At 46.7% G+C, this 20,720-nt stretch overlaps 1 protein-coding gene across 4 annotated transcripts in view; it reads left to right on the top strand.

Moving 5' to 3' along the window:
• Nucleotides 1-20,720, top strand: part of LOC119971624 (proline-rich protein 5-like) — a 148,227-nt gene that overhangs the window by 75,727 nt on the left and 51,780 nt on the right. For 3 of the 4 annotated variants that reach the window (XM_038807426.1, XM_038807424.1, XM_038807425.1), the window contains one exon: nt 8,293-8,341. In XM_038807426.1, coding sequence (XP_038663354.1) covers nt 8,293-8,341 — 49 coding nt within the window. Of the gene's footprint in view, nt 1-3,009; nt 3,090-8,292; nt 8,342-20,720 lie in introns of those variants that run through there. The other variant, XM_038807427.1, reaches the window with a different exon arrangement.

Here is a 20,720-nt window from a genome sequence, read left to right as displayed (position 1 = left end):
GGCATAGAAAAGAGCTCTTTTACCCAAATTCGGGTGCAACTTTGACGGGAAAGTGTAGTTGAAGGTGTGGAGGAGAAGTTCCCCCCCCGGGGGTGGTATATCTGCTGGTTACTTACCTGGCAGAAGAAGGTGAAAGACCTGGCCAAGGAGTTGGAAGAGACCTGTGGCACAGCCGTGATTGGAAAGCCATCGAAGGGGCACCCCTGAACGGCTCAATGGCGAGGGTAGAAAAATGTCTGGAGGCACAGGGGTCGCAGATCCAAGAGAGCGAGAGGGTGATCTCTGAACACAGAGATAGAGTGATGGCGCTGGAAGCAGAGGTGGGGCTCTCAGGAGACCGTTGCAAGACGTTGAGAGTAAAGGTGGAGGAGCAGGAAGACAGGTTGAGAAGGTAGAATCTGCAAATAGTTGGCCTGCCTGAAGGAGTGGAAGGTGCGAGTGCCATGAGGTACAGTTCGAGGATGCTGGCAGGGCTGGTGGTGGAGGGGGTGCTGGACAAGGCCCTAAGGTGGACAGAGTCACAGGTCCCTGAGGCAGAAGCCAAGAGCCGGTAAGCTGCCATGGGCGGTGATTGTGAGGCTCCATCGGTTCGTGGAGAAAGAGAAGGTCTTGCAGTGGGCCAGGGAGAAGCGGAACTGTGAATGAGAGGGGAACAAGATCCGAATATACCAGGACATTGGAGCTGAACTGGTAAAACAGTGTGTGGGGTTCAAAAAGGCTAATGTGGTCCCTCACTGTCAATCCCAACCCCCACTCCCTCACTGTCCATCCCTGCTCCCCACTCCCTCACTGTCAATCCCAGTCCCCCACTCCCTCACTGTCAATCCCAGTCCCCCGCTTTCAATCCCAGTCCCCCACTCCCTCACTGTCAATCCCAGCCCCCCCCCACTCACTCACTGTCATTCCCAGTCCCCCACTCCCTCACTGTCAATCCCAGTCCCCCACTCCCTCACTGTCAATCCCAGCCCCCCCACTCCCTCACTGTCAATCCCAGTCCCCCACTCCCTCACTGTCAATCCCAGTCCCCCACTCCCTCACTGTCAATCCCAGTCCCCCACTCCCTCACTGTCAATCCCAGTCCCCCACTCCCTCACTGTCAATCCCAGTCCCCCACTCCCTCACTGTCAATCCCAGTCCCCCACTCCCTCACTGTCAATCCCAGTCCCCCACTCCCTCACTGTCATTCCCAGTCCCCCACCCCCTCACTGTCAAACCCAGCCCCCCCCCCCCACTCCCTCACTGTCAATCCCAGTCCCCCACTCCCTCACTGTCAATCCCAGTCCCCCACTCCCTCACTGTCAATCCCAGCCCCCCCACTCCCTCACTGTCAATCCCAGTCCCCCACTCCCTCACTGTCAATCCCAGTCCCCCACTCCCTCACTGTCAATCCCAGTCCCCCACTCCCTCACTGTCAATCCCAGTCCCCCACTCCCTCACTGTCAATCCCAGTCCCCCACTCCCTCACTGTCAATCCCAGTCCCCCACTCCCTCACTGTCAATCCCAGTCCCCCACTCACTCACTGTCATTCCCAGTCCCCCACCCCCTCACTGTCAATCCCAGCACCCCCCCCCCCCCACTCCCTCACTGTCAATCCCAGTCCCCCACTCCCTCACTGTCAATCCCAGTCCCCCACTCCCTCACTGTCAATCCCAGTCCCCCACTCCCTCACTGTCAATCCCAGCCCCCCCCCCCCACTCCCTCACTGTCAATCCCAGTCCCCCACTCCCTCACTGTCAATCCCAGTTCCCCACTACCTCACTGTCAATCCCAGTCCGCCACTCCCTCACTGTCAATCCCAGCCCCCCACTCCCTCACTGTCAATCCCAGTCCCCCACTCCCTCACTGTCAATCCCAGTTCCCCACTCCCTCACTGTCAATCCCAGCCCCCCACTCACTCACTGTCATTCCCAGCCCCCCACTCCCTCACTGTCAATTCCAGCCCCCCACTCCCTCACTGTCAATCCCAGTCCCCCACTCCCTCACTGTCAATCCCAGTCCCCCACACCCTCACTGTCATTACCAACCCTTCTCTTACCCACTGTCATTACCATGTATTTGGAAGTAAGAACGCATTGTGAGATAAAGCATGGTTGTCAATTCCCCACCTTTGGGGAGGCCCGACCCCGGAGTGGTTGGCGCCATTCCCCTACGCCGGGACCCCCCGTCACGCCAGGTAGGGGAGAATCCCGCCCAAGGTTTGTGATGCTCAGAATGCCTTGCTAGATCTAAAGGGATCTCGCGAGATGTCGCGATCTGGATCTCACCCTCGCTGGACGAGATCCAGATGAACAGAGTTAAATATGTCGATGCTGGATTCTCCCGAGGCCCAGGAACTAACTAGCAGAGTGCCCAGGTGGCACTGCCAGGCTGGCAGGGGCACTTCCAAGGTTCCAGGCTGGCAGTGCCAAGGTGCCTGGGTGCCAGGTTGTCCATGCCAGGGATTGGGCCCAGGGGTGTCCTGCCCTTAAGAGGTGGGGTGAGGGGGTTGATTCGATTCAAGGACCCCCTAAGAAGTAAGTTGGGGCAGTGGGAGCTGGGGGGGGGGGGGGTGCTCCAGAGGCCACATTGGGGATGCTGAGGAGGGTGGAGAGATCGGGGCAGCATTGAAAAATGACGTCCTGATCTCTTCCTGCACGGCCAAGCTCAACAGGAAATTAGGTAAATGCGACATCGGAGGAGCATTCCCTGCAGAGGCCAAAAAAAATCCCATTTGATAGTGTGGTCGTCCTCAATGCAAAGAAACACCTCACTATACACGCCCAAACTGGAACTCTAAATCGCTGGCTTTTAAAGCAGACCAAGCAGGCCAGCAGCACGGTTCGATTCCCGTACCAGCCTCCCCGGACAGGCACCGGAATGTGCCGACTAGGGGCTTTTCACAGTAACGTCATTGAAGCCTACTCGTGACAATAAGCGATTTTTCATTTTTGTTCATTTTTCTTATCTGTTAAATCATGCACATTGAGTTGAGTTCTTCTCCCTCCTTCAGTGCTAACCCTGGAAATCCTGGGACACCGGCCAGCTCCCGTCGTGGCCAAGGCATGGTGTTCCCCAGAGCTTGCCAAGAAAATCAACTTCCAGATCTCTGGTATAACAAAATGACACACTGTACTCTGTATCAACAACCCAATTCAGCTCCAACTTCAGAAGCCACATGCTAGTGCATCTACTGACATTATCCTTATCCCCAGCAGCCATCTTTCTCAGTTTACTGCATCAAATCACTGACTCGTAATCAACTATGCCAATTCTGAGTGGCAGACTCGTATCCACAGAAAGAGGATTGGTAATCTCCTCTCACTTAGGACACACAGGGGGAAGGGAGTAGACCATTAATCCATAGATTCTAATCTATCTCCAGGAGAGAAACAACAGGGGAACAGAAGGAGGCCATTCAACTGCTCAAGTCTGTACTTAACCTTCACTCCATCCACCCAACGTGAATCCATATCTTTCAATATCCTTCGCTGGGAAAAATCTGTTCATCTCAGATGTAAAATATGAATTGAGTTAGAATCTAGTGCTTTTGTGGGCGAGAATTTCACATGTTTACCTCACTTTGCATGAAGAAGCAGTTCCTAACTTCTCATCTGAAGGACCTGGTTCTGATTTTAAGGTTATATCCCAGACTCCCCGTGAACAGAGAAAACAATTATCTCTGTGTACCCTATCAGTTTCTTTCACCAGCTGCAATCCATTTATCCCTTAAGCTTGTACATTTTAGGGAATATAAACTTAGTTTATGCAATCTAGCCTTTGGAGCCCTGGAATATTCTGCTGATTCTGGAACACATTCCTTCCACAGCCAGTATATCCTTTCTCAGATGCAATGCACAGAACTTGCACAATGCCCCAGATGTGGTCTACCCAGGACTTTGTATAGTAGGAACAAAACCTCCTCCTCTTAATTTTCAAACATGCTGGTTATAAAGGTTAATATTCTACTTGCCGTTTTGAATACTTTTCTACCTAACTACTACAAGTAGTGATTTGTGGATAGGGATCTCTAAACCTCTCTGGACCTACAGCTTCCTAGCTTTTCACCATTTGAAAAATACATAAATTGATAATTTTTCCCTCAGGATGGATGACCTCCCACTTAACTGTGTTGCTCACCCACGTAATCTATCAATGTCTCTCTGTAGTTTTATGTTCCCACCTACATAATCACTACTTGCACTAACCTTTGTGTCATCAGCAAACCTGGGCACATGGCTGTCTGTTGCATTACCCAAGTCATTAACAAATACAGTGAATGGTTGACATCCCAAAACAGATCTTTGGAGGATACCACTAGTTCCTTCCGTCCAATTCAAGTCCATGTAAATTATTTCTACCTTCTGACTTCTACCACTAAATCAATCTGTTTACTGGTTCAATAATTTTCCTTTAATTCAATGAGCATTCATTTTAGCTGATGCTGTGTCACGTGAAATCTTGTCAAATGCCTTCTGCAAGCCCTGATTTAGACTTCCCGCTGTCTACTGTTTTAATTATTTCCTCCCAAATTTCAGCTAGTTTTGTTGGAGAGAAACAGAATTAACGTTTCAAGTTGAATATGACTCTTCTTCAGGTTCCAAAAAAGTTACATTGGCCTCTTTCTCCCTCCACCGATGTTGCCAAACTTGCTGAGTTTTTCCAACCCTAATTTTTTTCAAATCTTCAGCATCTGTAGTACTTTTATTTAAATAATTATTCAACAAATCTGCCATTTCCTTCATTTTTTTTTATATTCCCCATATCTGTTTTTAAAGGGTCCACATTACAATTTTCCTTCTAAGATAATTGTAACATTTTTAATGTTGATCTTGATATCCCTTGCAAGTTCCTTTTTGCAACTCTTACTTTTTTCCGTCTTTCTTTGCTGTTCTTTATCTCTCTTCCAGTTTGTCGGCGCAGGCTTGGAGTGCCGAAGGGCCTGTTCCTATGCTGTACTTTTCTTTGTTCTTTATCCCATTCCTTGCACTTTTGTACTCCCATTCCCTGAGTTTTGGGAAGACCAAAGAGCATCTTTCACCGGGTTGATGGTCCTCCAGCATTTGCTGGTGTTTCTCTTGGTGTGCATCCCTGGAAACAGCCCAAAGAGCAGAGTCCTATATCTGAGACCTGCTCAGGATGAACCTTCACAAAAATCACCTAATCCCTCTCCAGAACTTCTTTGCAAAGGCACATTCCACAAGGAGGTGGACAACGGTCTCTTCCACACCACAATCACTTTGAGGGCAATATGTGGATGGGGTGAGATTCCAGGCGTGTAGGAAGGATCTGACAGGGAGGGACTTTCTCACCACCAGTCAAGCTAGGTCTTGGGGCTTGTTTGAAATATTATTGTTCATTACACACCTCCCATGTTTATTCATATTTTTACCTGATAACAGTTTGAACAATTTACTCCGTCTCTGTCTCATCCCATTCAATTTAATCTTTTAAAAATCTAGAACTGCATTAAGTTTCTCCTTTTCAAACCTAACATTAGATTCAATCATATTATGACCATTTAATGTTGCCTTACTGTTAGATTATTAACTAAGTCTGGCTCATTGCTCCTTACTAAGTCTATTATGGCCTGCCCTCTTGTCAGAACAGTGTGCTAACCCAATGTGACATCCAATATTTATAGAGTGGTGCCTGGTAACCAACAATAGCAATTAAATGTGAAATTTTAATTATTTTGCATCTATCCAGTGGTTATCTATCATATCTTAACAATAGTACATGCAGTGACAGACTGTCCGTCACACTTCAGGCTCATCACACAATATATGTAAATTTCTATGTAACACTTTCACTTAATTGTTTAAGATCACATTTCTTAAGGCAGCAAAAAGTCATAACTCTGCAATTGTGACTCACAGAGCAAATGGAACAATGTAAAACTAAGTTAAGAATGAGTGGTGGCAGATTGAGGGAAGGATTACTTTGTTAGATTGAGGGAAGGATTACTTTGTTGGATTGAGGGAAGGATTACTTCGTTCATATGGGGAGGGAAGATGGCCAGACTTAGAAAGGTGCTGCTACAGAGGGGAAGACAGGCAGGGGATTTGGGTCTTCCGAACCTGATGTATTACTACTGGGTGGCGAATGTGGAGAAGGTGCGGAGCTAGGTCAGAGGGGTTGATTCCCAGTGGGTCGGAATGGAGGCGAGTTTGTGCCGGGGGTCGAGATTGAAAGCACTAGCAACAGCGCTGCTCCCGATAGCTCCGGGGAAATACTCAGAGAGTCTGGTAATAATAGCTTCAATGAGAATTTGGAGGCAGTTTCGCCAACACTTCGGGTTGGAGGCAGGCTCAAGGGAAATGCCGATTTGGGGGAACCACAGATCTGAGCCAGGGAGGTGGGATGGAAATTTTCAGAAATGGGAGGAGATGGGGATTAAGGCACTAAAAGATTGGGTTCTTAGGGGTCGGTTTGCAGGATTGAAGGAGCTGGAAGTGAAGTATGGGCTGGAGCAGGGGGAAATACATGCTTTAGATACATGCTTTAGATACATGCAGGTTCGAGATTTTGCTAGAAAGCAGGTACAGAACTTCCCGGTGGAGTCAGCCTCCACATTGCTGGAGGAGGTGCTGACGACAGGGGGACTGGAGAAGGGGGTAGTTAGTGTCAGCGGTTTACGGAACTATTTTGGAAGAGGAGAAGGCACCGCTGGAAAGGATCAAAGCAAAGTGGGAGGAAGGGTTGGGAGAGGATATGGAGGAGGGGTTCTGGTATGAGGTGCACCGGAGAGTGAATACCTCCACCTCATGCGCAAGGTTGGGGCTGATACAGCTGAAGGTGGTATACAGGGCACACCTCACGAGGACGGGGATGAGCCGATTCTTTGAAGGAGTAGAAGATGTGTGTGAGCGTTGCGGGGGGTGGTTGGGGGGGGGGGGGGGGGGGGGGGGGGGGGGGGGGGGGGGGGGCTAGTCACGTTCATATGTTTTGGTCCTGTCCAAAGCTAAAGGATTACTGGAAGGAGGTTTTTGGGGTAATTTCTGAAGTGGTGCACGTGAAACTGGACCCGGTCCCCCGGGAGGCCATATTTATTCGGGGTGCCGGACCAGCCAGAGTTGGAAATGGGTGCGGAGGCAGTGTTGTAGCCTTCACCTCATTGATCGCCTGAAGGCAGATCCTGATAGGTTGGAGTGCAACCGCTCCACCCTGTGCCCTGGCGTGGTGGGGGACCTGTTGGAATTCTTGATTCTTGAGAAGGTTAAGTTTGAACTGAGGGGAAGGATGGAAGGGTTCTACAATTCATGGGCATTATTCATTATGCACTTTCAAGAACTGAATAACATCGAACATTCCCGTACAAGACTCCTCGGACAGGCGCCGGAATGTGGCGACTAGGGGCTTTTCACAGTAACTTCGTTGAAGCCTACTCGTGACAATGGGGCGGGTGGGTGGGAGGGTTGGGGGGAGGGGGGCTGTGTGTGTTAATGGTGACTATGGGTGATCCCTAAATCCTTTTTGTCATTTGTTTGTGTGAACATGTGGGCTAATGTTCAGGGTTTGGTGGGAGGATGGAATCGTTGTTATTGATATGGGGATTGACATTTGTTACTGATTATTGTTTATTTTTGGTGGGTGTAAATTTGCTAGAAAATGTGAAAAAGGAGGAGAATAAAAATATATTTTTTTAAAAGAATGAGTGGTGGCAAGAAATGGTGATCTTCGGTAGTTGGAGATCACAGAGATGGGATGGGATAGAATAACAGGAATTCTATTGAAGAGAGAGAAGCAGATGAGAAGGAGAGAGATGAAGAGAAAGAAGATGCACGATAGAAGACAAGACAATGAAATCTAACCCAACAATGTATGTGCATTGCCACAAGGTATTAGATTCCAGCCTATAACTCGCTATTTTATATAACATCTGAACCCCTCAATTTTGTTTTTCTTGTGTCCTTGATATATTTCACCTTCTTTTTTAGCATCCTCATATGTTCAGGTCAATGTGGTGAGGAACCTAAATTATAAAAATGTTACACTGCACTTAGAATTTACTTTCATTGAGGAGAAGGAATCTGGTCAGAGTTAGTGCTTGCCAGATTTAGAATAGAGTTCCTGTTATTCTATCCCATCCCATGTCTGTGATCGCCAACTGCCGACGACCACCATTTCTTGCCATCACTCTGTTTAACTATAAGTCAGCATTTACAGCAGGTTTGTGTCTGGGTGAGTTTGGTAGGTTTGATGACTCACATGAGATATAGTAGCAGGTAGTAGTCAGTATTAGTCATATTATACATGTTTTATGCTTCTCTCTGCATGGTGATGCCAGTGTTAACTGGAATCTTTCTCCACAGGCATCTGTTGAAGAGTGAGTTGGGTCCGTTCATCACCGACTATTTCCAGGTGAATACCTTAAACATGTTGTGTTGTACAATCTCTATACACCTCACCATAACCAACCATTTGTTTACTAACTGAACTACTGAACTCCTTAATTAGATTCCAGCTTGTAACCCTCATCCAGGGTAAAGGCCTTAATATGCATTCCATTTGTTTGTATATAACACTTGTTATTGCATTTTCCTGTTTTTAATTTGTCATTGAATGTGGGTATCACTGACTAGACCAACATTTATGGGCCATCCTAAATTTCATTTGAGAAGATGCTGGTGAGCTGTCCTCTTGAATGGCACACCCACAGTTTTGTTAGGGAGAGATTTATGCCCAATGACAGTGAATGGCAGTATAGTTCCAAGTTCCAAGGAGCGTGTGCGACTTTAAATAAAAGCAAAATACTGTGGATGCTGGAATCTGAAACAAGAGCAGAGGGTGCTGGAAATAATCAGCAGGTCTTGCAGCATCTGGAGGGAGAGAAAACAGAGTTAATGTTTCGAGCCCGTCTTAACTCTGCTTCAGGAGTGTGACGTGGTGGAAATTTGACGGTGGTGATGTTTTCATATGCCTGCTGCCCATATTTTTCCAGGTGTTAGAAGTTGTGGGTCTTAAGGTGCTGGTTGCAAGTCGCTGCAGTGCAACCTGTAGATGGTACACATTGCTTAACACTGTGCATTGGTGGTGGAGGGAGTGAATGTTTAAAGGCGGTGGATGGGGCGCTAATCAAGCGAGCTGCTTTGTGACCAATGATGTCAAGCTTTGTGAGTGTTGATGGGTCTGCACTCATCCAGGCAAGTGTTCTTCCCAAGTATTCTTTTGAAGTGTTGGTTTGCAGATGTGTGCATTGCTGAAAGGTCAGATTGAGTGTGGACACTTCTGGAGTTAATAACTGATGTCATCCAGCTGTGTTAACAACTGGCCTCTAATTACAAACTGCATTCTCAAGAACTGAAATCAGAAATACTTTTGTGTTTCCAAATATGTGAGACTGCTTTCTAAATAATCTTGAAACAAGATGTGATCCTTAAATGACTTTGAGAAGACTGTAAGCTGCTGATTAATCAAGGACAATGAGACAATAATAAATAAAAGAATATGCTCCTTTTTATAATGCCTACCACGTCCTCTGGCGATTCCAAAGTGCTTTACAGCCAATCAATGCAGTCACTGTTGGGAACAAAGGAAACACATTGGCTAATTTGGCACAGCAAGATCCCACAAACAGCAATGTGATTTTTTGTTTTTAAATTTAGAGTACCCAATTCATTTTTTCCAATTAAGGGGTAATTTAGCGTGGCCAATCCACCTACCCTGCATATCTTTTGGGTTGTGGGGGCGAACCCCACGCAAACACGGGGAGAATGTGTAGGGGCAGCACGGTAGCATGGTGGTTAGCATAAATGCTTCACAGCTCCAGGGTCCCAGGTTCGATTCCCGGCTGGGTTACTGTCTGTGCGGAGTCTGCACATCCTCCCCGTGTGTGCGTGGGTTTCCTCCGGGTGCTCCGGTTTCCTCCCACAGTCCAAAGATGTGCGGGTTAGGTGGATTGGCCATGTTAAATTGCCCGTAGTGTCCTAAAAAGTAAGGTTGGGGGGGGGGGGTTGTTGGGTTACGGGTATAGGGTGGATACGTGGGTTTGAGTAGGGTGATCATGGCTCGGCACAACATCGAGGGCTGAAGGGCCTGTTCTGTGCTGTACTGTTCTATGTTCTATGTTCTATGAATGTGCAAACTCCACACGGACAGTGAACCAGGGCCGGGATTGAACCTGGGACCTCGGCGCCGTGAAGTGGCAATGCTAACCACTGGGCCACTCTGCTGCCCCAGCAACGTGACATTAACCAGAGTCGAGTTGAGGAGTCAACATTGTCCAGGACACCGAGCAAGACTCCCCTGCTGTTCTTCGAGTAGTGCCATGGCACTTTTTATGCCCACCTGAGCTGGCAGATGGGGCCTTGCTTTAATGCTTTAAGCAAAAGCTACTACCTCCAGTAGAACTTCAGTCCCTTAGCACTGTGCTGAATTGTCAGCTTACATTATGTACTCAAAGTATATGAGCTTGGACTGGAACATACTGGCAAGCATTCCGCCAACTGAACCCCTGCTGAAACTACCAATGACTCTTGGTTAGGTGGGGGGGGGCTTGGAGTGGGAGTCTTCCAGGTCTGTAGTGAGTGAGCTTTGCCTCAATACAACTTTCTTTTGTTCTGATACTTGGGCAAAGACTGTTTTCTTACAAGTTTCTTTCATAATTTTCCAACCCTCAAGGATGCACCCTTTTTTCTAGGAATGTGTTCAATGGTTTCTGGGCCCATTTCATATGGTATTGCTGTCAAATCACCAGTTTGGCAAAGGTTGAGTTGGGATAGCTGCATGCATCAGTTTCTTCAGGGTTTGGGGGGCAGGAGAATGAGCAGGCTGGTGGATAAGAATGGAGGAGTGGGAGGAGATTGGAGGAAGGGGCAGTGGAATGGGAGGGACAAGAGAATGGATACAGGCAGGGAGAATGGGAGGGAGTAGGAGAATGGGATATAAGCAGGGAGAACGTGAGGAAGCAGGAGAATGGGAGACAGGCGGATTAGGAGGTGGGAGGAGAATGAGAGGGGGTCAAATTCTTGCTGGCAACAGCAAGCATGAGATTTGTGGAGCTAGGAGGAGCACTCCTGTTTGGATTGCCCCCTCCTCCTCCAGCTCCACGTACTCACAATTTTGGTGGTGGTTTCCGATGTTCCCTTAATGGATCCTTTGCTGGTTAAGAACCAAAAATGACACAGAGCATGCTCAGCACCAATCTATTTAATTACAGTTCCTTAAACAGGTATTAAGCTCCTTGAATATGTTAGTGGAAGGCTTAACAACTGGTTAAGGATCAAAAACAGAAAATGGTGAACAATCTCAGCAGATCTGGCAGCATCTGTGGAGAGAGAATGGAGGTAATATCTTGAGTCTGGATGGCTCTTTGTCAAAGTGTGAAGGATAGCTGCCTGGAGCATCTTAACAAATGAGGTCAATATTACCTTGGACATATTTCAGGCTCCTTGGACACAAGATTTAGTCCCGTGATATTGATACATTATCCTTCAGTTACTATCTGTTATTCTTCCCAAGTTTCAGCAGTGAGTAGATGGGTATTTTTACAGTTGTGATTATAAGAATTTTGCTACTCAGAATTATCTAGCGCGAATTTAGGAATAGGCCGTTCAGCCCATTTGATCCATGTTGGTGTTTTTGCACAACTTGAGCCACAATCCAAATCGCCATGGACTCAGTTTGTATTCTTCATGCCCTTTCCCTTCAACCACCTATCTAACCTAGTTCAAAATGTTGACAACAGGCCTGGATTTTACAATCAGCAGCAAGCAAATGTACTGCCCATTGAAAACCTTGCCAAGAGAATTGGTTATCTCTGTTGTTTGAAATTTATCTCCTCCCGCCATGTAATGTATTATACTGTTCCTTACTAGAGATTCCTAGCACGGAGCTGCAGTAATGTTATCAAGCTGTCCAAACAGCCAGTCACATCAAATAATTTCCACAGACAGCCAACCAGAAAATAAAACATAATGGGCGGGATTCTCCATAGCCCGACGCTGAAATTGTGTTCGCCGATTGGGCAGAGAATGCATTTTCGCAACAAAATCGGGGCCGCCGCCGGTTTGATGCCGGTCTGCCATGCTCCACCCCCTCCAAACTGGTGTCATTGTGATGCTTGCCGCGCGCCGTTTCAATAGCGATGGTGCGTCATCGGCTGACCCACCCACGATGCTCCGCCCCCGATGGGCCGAGTTTCCGAAGGCGCGGGGCACGTGTGGTCCCAGCGGTCGGGAACCCGGTGTGCTGCCTGCTGACTGTGTTCAGCGCCTCAACACTTGCCCAGGATCCGTCCCACTGGCTGGGGGGGGCTTCTGCTAGGGCTGGGGGGACTGGTGGGGGGTGGCCAGGGGGTGGGCTGTGGGGTTGTGGATGGCAGGTTGGGTTCGCTCACGGCCGGCGCCATGTTGTACAGAGCAGCCACTGCAGGACCGGCCATTTTCGGCGTGGGAGGCAGGGGTTTCAGTCGGCGCCGGTGCTGCCCCCTGGCCGGTACCGGAATCGGCGAGGGTTTCATGCCGATTGTTTGGCCGTGAAAGACCGCACATACACCACTGGTGTCAGCACTTAGTCACAGGAATGGAAAATCCAGCCCACTGAAATCAAATCACCTTTTGGCAGCATAACACCAGAGCAAAATTAAGATTGATGCATACGTGTGGGATGAAGGCAGGAGCTGAAATATCGTGGGGATTTTTTGTTAATTTAAAAATATTTAATTGAAAAAATCTTAACAGTGACATTGAATGACACATTGCCAATATAAAAACAATTTCCGTGGCCAAATCGGCTGTTCAGCTAATTATTATTCAGATCACAAATTAAAACTCAGTTAACAACCGAAAGGGGAAATACTCACCACATTAACTGATTTCACTGATTGTTGGTTCCAGATGGGGACAAAGGGGCGGGATGATCCACAGTGCAGCCTGTAACACAGCAATGAGTGACAAACCCTAAATTCTGAATTTCTATGTTAATCTGGGCATGTGCTAAATTCTGAATTCTGCAGCCAGAGGGGTGTGGTGATATGCCTGTGGGCTAGATCATAGATGGATGGTGTGCGACCTCCAACCATCAGGTGGCGGTGCAGACACATCATGCGGTCTCAACATCATGTGATCAGTGACTCCCATACAAGGGGAGACACAGCCAGCCGCCTTCAGAAGAAGATTGAGAGGGTAATAAGACATACAAGTGACTTGTCAGTACTAGGTGAGGATTCCAGAAGAGTAATAAGCAGACTCCATGATAACGTGCTCTGTAACAGATTGCTATCTTACCACATGAGACTCAATAAAAGATTCTGGTTTGGACAAGTCGAAGTGTTTGGTGGATTCATTCGTAAGTGTAAAGGACCAAGCACGACAAGGGGTAATACGATTGTGGGTTACAAAAGTGACATTTAACGGACATCTTGACAAATACATGAATAGGATGGGAATAGAGGGATACGGAGCCAGGAAGTGTAGAAGATTTTAGTTTAGACGCGCAGCATGGTCGGCACAGGCTTGGAGGGCCGAAGGGCCTGTTCCTGTGCTGTACTTTTCTTTGTTGTTCTTTGTAATGACAGTGACCTTGGACAGTTCACTGGCAACCCTCCCCTGCCCTGGACAAAATCCGGACCAATGTCTCTGCTCCCATCACCACTTTGGGAGGTGAATTCCAGAGCTTGACACTCTACTGTGTAAAACGTTTCGCCCGCTGTCTATCTTGAACCTTTTATACTTAGTTTTGTATCATGTCCCCACATTCTAGACCATTTCAACCACTGAAAATTGACTGTTTCCAGTTGTTTAGTTCCAGCCCATCATACTTCATCGAATCATGCCCTTGACTTTCAGAATTCAAATGAAAAGAGCCACAATTTTGGAAGTGAACTGGCCTTGTGAATTATGGAACCAACCTACTTTTGAATAGGAGAGGGGAACAAAATAAAGTAACATTGCAGCAAGTCACAAATCTTCCAGGCACAATACGTTCTGGCTCAGCAAGTTTCACAATTCAATTCAAGAGAGTCATTTAATCTTTATCTTTAACCTAGTTAAGGAAAGCGATGGTTCCATTTTAATATGGGTTGAATGCCTGTTATCAGTAGTGAGACCAAAGTGTGCCGATAATAAAGTGATAAAACTGAACTGTAGCTTATTAGCACCAGGACCAGTCCTGTACACTACAAAGCCGTGTCTTTCTGAACGTACATCAGCAGTATCGGGGAGGGAGGACAGGAGAGTGTTATTTTCCCACAGACCTTCTTTGAATCCGTTGCATTGAAACATTTTCACTTACATCGACTTTATAGGCTAGATGTTGCTGATGGCAGTAGTAACAGATGAACAAATAAGATGTTTATGTTTGTATGGATACTGTTCAAAAACATGAGGGGTCTGGACAGAGTAGATAGGGAGAAACTGTTCCCATTCATAAAAGGATCGAGAACGAGATGGCACCAGTTTGGAGGTAATTTGTAAAAGAAGCAAAAGCAATATGAGAAAAAACGCTTTCACAAAGCGGGTGGTGAAGGACTGAAATGCACTGCCTGAGGAGTATGTTGGAGGCAGCTTCAATCGTGGTATTCGAGAAGGGAATTAGGCTGCTATCTGAAGAGGAACGATGTGTAGTGTCTTGGGGAGAAGGCAGGAAAACGACTCTCAGTAAATTGCTCCTTCAGATAGCCGGTACATACATGATGGGCCAAATGGCCTCCTTCTACACTGTAACTATTCAGTGATTCTGTTCCAGGTGCCACTTTAATGGGGGTGAGAAAAACGGGGATCATTTTATCCGAGTTGGGGCTGCCCACCTGAGAACAGTTCTATTGTTGTAATAGAATCGGTGAGTTATTCTTCCCCCCCCCCGAATCGATCACCCTAAAGCTGCTCATTAGATTGGAGTCAGTGCAATATCATGCAGCCCAGAGTGAGGAAGGAGTCCTGGCAAGGGAGCCAACCAGATTAGTTTTGTGGGACTTAGGTGGGGGGCACCTATCTTGCTCCCGGAAAGACAGTTTAAAGCTTAACATGCTTGGGCCTCATTGGCTGCTTTGACAGTGAACCTGATCACAGAGTGTATCATCAGACCCTGACCCTGATCTACATATAGAAAGAGGCAGCATAACTGAAAGGGGCAGGTGCTTTGGCCATTCAGTAGTAGGCCCCTGTCAAAATGGTGCTGGCCAGAGCATCAATATTATTAAGGCGGTCGGTCTAACTGCCCTTTGAGGTCATTACGTCATTGAAAAATGCAGATTTAGCAAGGTAAAATTGTCCGCACTGAATGACGCAATATTGATCATAATGGTGTCAAACACAAAATGTTCAGATCCAACGACCTGTTTAACTCGGCTTCAAACTTTTTCCTCTCGTAGAATCATAGAATCCCTACAGTGCAGAAGGAGCCATTCGGTCCATGGAGTCTGCACCAAGCCTACGAAAAAACACCCCACCTAACCGTTGGACACGGAGGGGCAAATTAGCATGACCAATCCACCTAACTTGCACATTTTGGGACAGTGAGTGGAAACCCACATAGACATGGGGAGAATGTGCAAACTCCACCCGAGGTCGGAATCGAACCCGGGTCCCTGGCACTATGAGGCAACAGTGCTAACTACCGTTCCACTCCTCTCCTCTTCCCTTTCCCCAGAGATTGGATGACTGGGGCAGGTAAAATGTTTTGAATGGGACAAGCTTGATGGACAGATGTATCCCTAAAGAATATTGGTTACAAACGGCACCTCTGCCGTTCTCGCTGGCCCGATACTCCACAATTCCGGTGGTTGTGGCGGCTCTGAGGATCTGTGGGCAATGGAGGAGATATAAGAGAGTGGAGGGAGCATTGATTTGGACCCCGATTTATAATAACCACAAGTTTGTACCGGGTAGGCTAGATGGCGGGTTCCGGAGTTGGCAGAGGGCAGGAATTGGAAGGCTGGGGGATCTATTTATAGATGGGAGCTTTCCCAGCTTGAAAGCTTTGGAGGATAAATTTAAATTTTAGGTATTTGCAGGTGCAAGATTGCATGAGAAAACAGATGCTGGCCTTTCCACTGCTGCCACCACGGGGGATACACGATAGAGTAGTTTCCAGTACCTGGTTGGGAGAGAGCAAGGTTTGGGATATTTACCAGGAGCTTTCGGAGGCGGAGGAAACTCCGGTGGAGGAGCTTAAGGGCAAGTGGGAGGATGAGCTAGGAGGAAAGATAGAGGCGGGGCTATGGGCGGATGCCCTAAGCAGGGTTAATACCTCCTCAGCATGTGCCAGGCTCAGCCTGATACAATTTAAGGTAGTCCACCGGGCACACGTAACAGTGGCTAGGATGAGCAAGTTTTTCGGGGTAGAGGATAGATGTGTGAAGTGCACGGGAAGCCCAGCAAATCATGTCCATATGTTTTGGGCATGCCCAAAGCTTAGAGGGTTTTGGCAGGATCTTGCTGAGGCAATGTCCATGGTACTAACAACACGGGTGGTGCCGAGTCTGGAGGGAACGATCTTTGGAGTGTTGGAAGATCTGGGAGTTCAGGGGGCGAAAGAGGCCAACGTCTTGGCCTTTGCCTCCCTGGTAGTCCGGAGAATGATCTTGTTAATGTGGAGGGATTCGAAGCCCCCGGTGTAGAGACCTGGGTTAGCGACATGGCTGGGTTTCTCAGTCTCGAGAAAATAAAGTTTTCCTTCAGAGGGTCAATGTTAGGGTTCTCCCGGATGTGGCAGCCATTCGTCGACTTTCTCGGGGAAAATTAAAATGTAAAATGTCAGCCGATGCAGTATTCCAAGGGGTGGGGGGGGGGGGGGGGGGGGGGGAGTGGATTGTTGTATGGTTGAGATGAGTGAAGATTGGGGTGGGGGGGTGGGGGATGGGGGGGAATGTCTATTTTACCATTTTGATGTCATTGTTTATGTTACTGTTATAAAAATGTTCAAATACCTTAATAAAATATTATTTAAAAAAAAGAATATTGGTTTCAAATCCATGAGCCTTCGTACTGGACATTATGTGGAGGATTCTAACTTAGGAACTAGATACATTGGTGTCTCCCAATGATTCCCCAGAGATCAGACATATCGCAGTCTTCCACTGAATCATCCAGATTTACCACTTGGGCCTTCTGCGAAAAATGAAGTTCAGGCTCCAATGACCAATTTACATACTTAAAGAATGACCCCTCTGGTTTCCAGTGGGTTTAGCTCTTGCTTTCTCTCAAGCACTGGTTCAAAGCAAACCCTGTGGGCAGGCAGCAGTTAGGTGCAGGTCTGTACCATGGGCCATTGCAACTGGGCAGGCAGAAATAAATTTGGCATTTAGGCATCTTCCAAAAGGAAGAAAAGTAAAGCAATGGAAGGAAACAGTATATTTTGAAGAATAACTGTTGAAGCTTTAGGTTTGACCACAGAACAGAGATTCTCAAAAAGGACATGATCTTTTAACCAAACCACACGTACACTTTGCATTTGTATGCTTCTGTTTAACGTACACAATTTCTTTGTTCTGTTATTTTGATCAAAAACAGTATGGTCATTGTTTCTTTGGTTCAGTTTGTAGACTCGTTTTGAACCAATTAGACATTTCAGGCTCCTCGAAATGTGCCCTGATTGTAGTCTTTACGCTTGGCAGCACTCGCTCACCACAGTGAAACAAATAATTAGACTGAAATAGTTTGAGTTCAATGGTTGCTGCACTGGATGTGACTATTTGGAAATGGAAACGTTTGGAAAGCAGCCAGTCATCATCAAAATCAAATTACATACCAACTCCGCATACAACCATATTGTTAACGAATGTTAAATTCTTAATATTCTTAAGTTTGTCTTAAAATCCTGTGTCCATCTCAATTGTTTATAATATCCCTCATGACTTCTACTGCTTTAATCTCCCTTCCTTAGTCTCCAGTGTAAACTGAGTGTAAAGTGTGGAATTTTTCCAGGCTGTTTGTTGGTGGTTTCTGGGATGGGAAAGATCCCAACCTCTGTTTTAATACTCAGTTCCGAACTTCGCAGCCATAAAGCCTGTTTTCCAATCTCTCAGCAATTCACCAGGGTTACCGAGGTGAGTACACACAGGTAGAGTTCAGTGAAACTTGTAGGAGTCCTTCCTGTTTATTTTCTTTGTTCCCATTTGTTCCACACTCACCTTTAGCTGGACCTCCCTGCTTCCCACCTTTACCACGGTATGGGAGCAGATTATGCATCTCCAACTTCCACCTCTGCTGAGAAACAAAAGGAGAGACCACACAACTGCCAACAGGTCCACCAGGCACAACACCAGGAGCAGTTGCCTACCCCTCAGTCATATGTCCCTCCAAAGGACAAAGAGGATGGACACGGAGATCCAGCTCAAAGGAAGCCAGACCCCCACATAGGTCTGCAGACAGAGAATCAGCCCCCTTGACACATCTGAGCAGAAGGAGGCTCTGTCTCTCGTGGCAGATTGCTACTGACATCTGCAATCTCCTGGAGCATGACCTTCTTCCCAGCAGAGCAGATGGGCATGTGTTAACAATGGCCCATAAGGTGTTAATCACTGAAGGGCCAACTCCCCGTCACCACACTTTCCCCTGCCACCATCCACACACGCAATTTCCTTCTCTGCCTCTTGCCGGCATTGTGTTCTCTTGCAAGGAGAGAAGGCAGAGAGATGTGAGTGATGGTAGTGGCATGTATGGAGAGGAGAGGGACCATTTGTAGAGGGTGACTGTGAGGCATGGATACAAGATAGAATGAGGGTGAGTGTTGGCTGCTCAGATGGAGATGTGAGTTCCTTGGAGAGAGAGGAATGAGTGCAGCTGAAAGTTGTATTCTATAAAATCATAGAATCCCTACCGTACAGAAGGAGGCCAGTCAGCCCATCGGGTCTAAGATTCCAGCAGGGAGTGAGACTGACTGGATTGCTCTATTGATTGATTGATTGATGTTTATTGTCACATGTACCGAAGTACAGTGAAAAGTATTTTTCTGTAGCCAAGGGAATGTACACAGTACATAGCAGACAAAAGAATAATCGACAGAGTACATTGACAAATTATACATCAACAAATAGTGATTGGTTACAGTGTGGAACAAGGGCCAAACAAAGCAAATACATGAGCAAGAGTAGCACAGGGTGTCATGAATAGTGTTCTTATAGAGAGCCAGTAGACTTGATGGGCCAAATGGTTTCCTTCTGTGCCGTAAATGACTGTACGACTCTGTAATCTGATTGTGGCTTAGGTGTGACAGCTTGAAACATCCAAGTGTTGGTGCGCTTCTCTGAAATATGGCATAGTCTTTTTAATTAAAAAGGGCTTCCTTTAGTACAATGGATGCATCATCCCTTCCATCCCAGTTAGTTGGGGAATGTGGAGGTACGTTGCTAATTGGTTTGCTTTGGTAATGAAGAAGCGCATGAACACATGTCAAGAGGTCTATTCAGATGCCTCTGGGCATTAAGGTGGTATAATTCTACCCAAATATCTATTGCATACCTCAGCAATTTCAGCAACATCTCCTGTAAATTTATGTTGCACATTTCCTCAGAGGCTGTCGCTATCTTAGTTTTCCTTTTAATATTTAAATGACGTATAGAATACGTTTTTATGTATTTTGATAAATTTATTTAATATTTGCTCTTTGCTTCCCTGATTATCTTTTAAACCTCTTTGCAAACTCATCATTTTCCCTTTTTATATTTCCTCTCCCGTGTTTACATGCTTCTACTTGGGACTGAGATGAGGGGAAAATTCTTTGTGTTTGAACGTGTTGTGGATTTTTGCAATCCTCTATCCCAGGGAGCTGTGGATGTGCAGTCATTGAGTAAATTCAAAGTAGAGATAGGTCTTTGAATGCTAGAGGAATGTGGACATGGTGCTGGAAACAAATTGAAGTAGAAGATCAACCATGAGCGTGTTGAATAGAGGTGCAAGCTTGAAGGGTCAAATGGCCGAAACCTATTCCTATTCCAGAGGCGAGGTGATAGTGACATCGAGGCAGCATTCAACCAAGTGTGACATCAAGGGTTTTAACAGAATTGAAGTCAATGGGTATCAGAGGGAAACTCTCCACTGGTTGGAGACATACCCAGCACAAAGGAAGATGGTTGTAGTTGTTGAAGGCCAGTGATCTCAGTCCCAGGACATCACAGCATAAATTCTTCAGGGTAGTGTCCTCAGTCCAACCACCTTCAGCTGCTTCATCAGTGACCTTCCCACTTCATAAGGTCAGAAGTGGGGATGTTCGTTGATGATGCACAATGGTCAGCACTATTTGCGACTCGTCAGATAATGAAGCAGTCCATGTTCAAATGCAGAAAACCTGGACAATATCCAGCTTGGCCTGACAAGTGGCAAATAACATTCGAACCACACAATTGCGAAACAATGATCATGTTCAACAGGAGAGAATTTAACCATCACTCCTTGACATTCAATGGCATTGCAATTGTTGAATCCCCACTAGTAATATCCTGAGAGTCACCATTGATTGTCAACAGCAGGGGCTGTTTAGCACAGGGCTAAATCGCTGGCTTTGAAAGTAGACCAAGGCAGGCCAGCAGCACGGTTCGATTCCCGTATCAGCCTCCCCGAACAGGCGCTGGAATGTGGCGACTAGGGGCTTTTCACAGTAACTTCATTTGAAGCCTACTTGTGACAATAAGCGATTTTCATTTTTTTTCATTGATCAGAAACTGAACTGGACTAGCCATATAAATACTGTGGCGACAAGACAAAGTAGAGCTTGGGAATCATTAAGAAACTAATTTATCCTCTGACTCCCCAAAGCCTGTCCATCATCTACAAAGCATTAACTCCGTCCACCACCTGTACAC

The sequence above is a fragment of the Scyliorhinus canicula genome, chromosome 9 (assembly GCF_902713615.1).
Source record: "Scyliorhinus canicula chromosome 9, sScyCan1.1, whole genome shotgun sequence".
Lineage (NCBI taxonomy): Eukaryota > Metazoa > Chordata > Chondrichthyes > Carcharhiniformes > Scyliorhinidae > Scyliorhinus > Scyliorhinus canicula.
The sequence above is the reverse complement of the archived record's forward strand: the minus strand, read 5'-3'. Positions and strand labels throughout refer to the sequence as shown.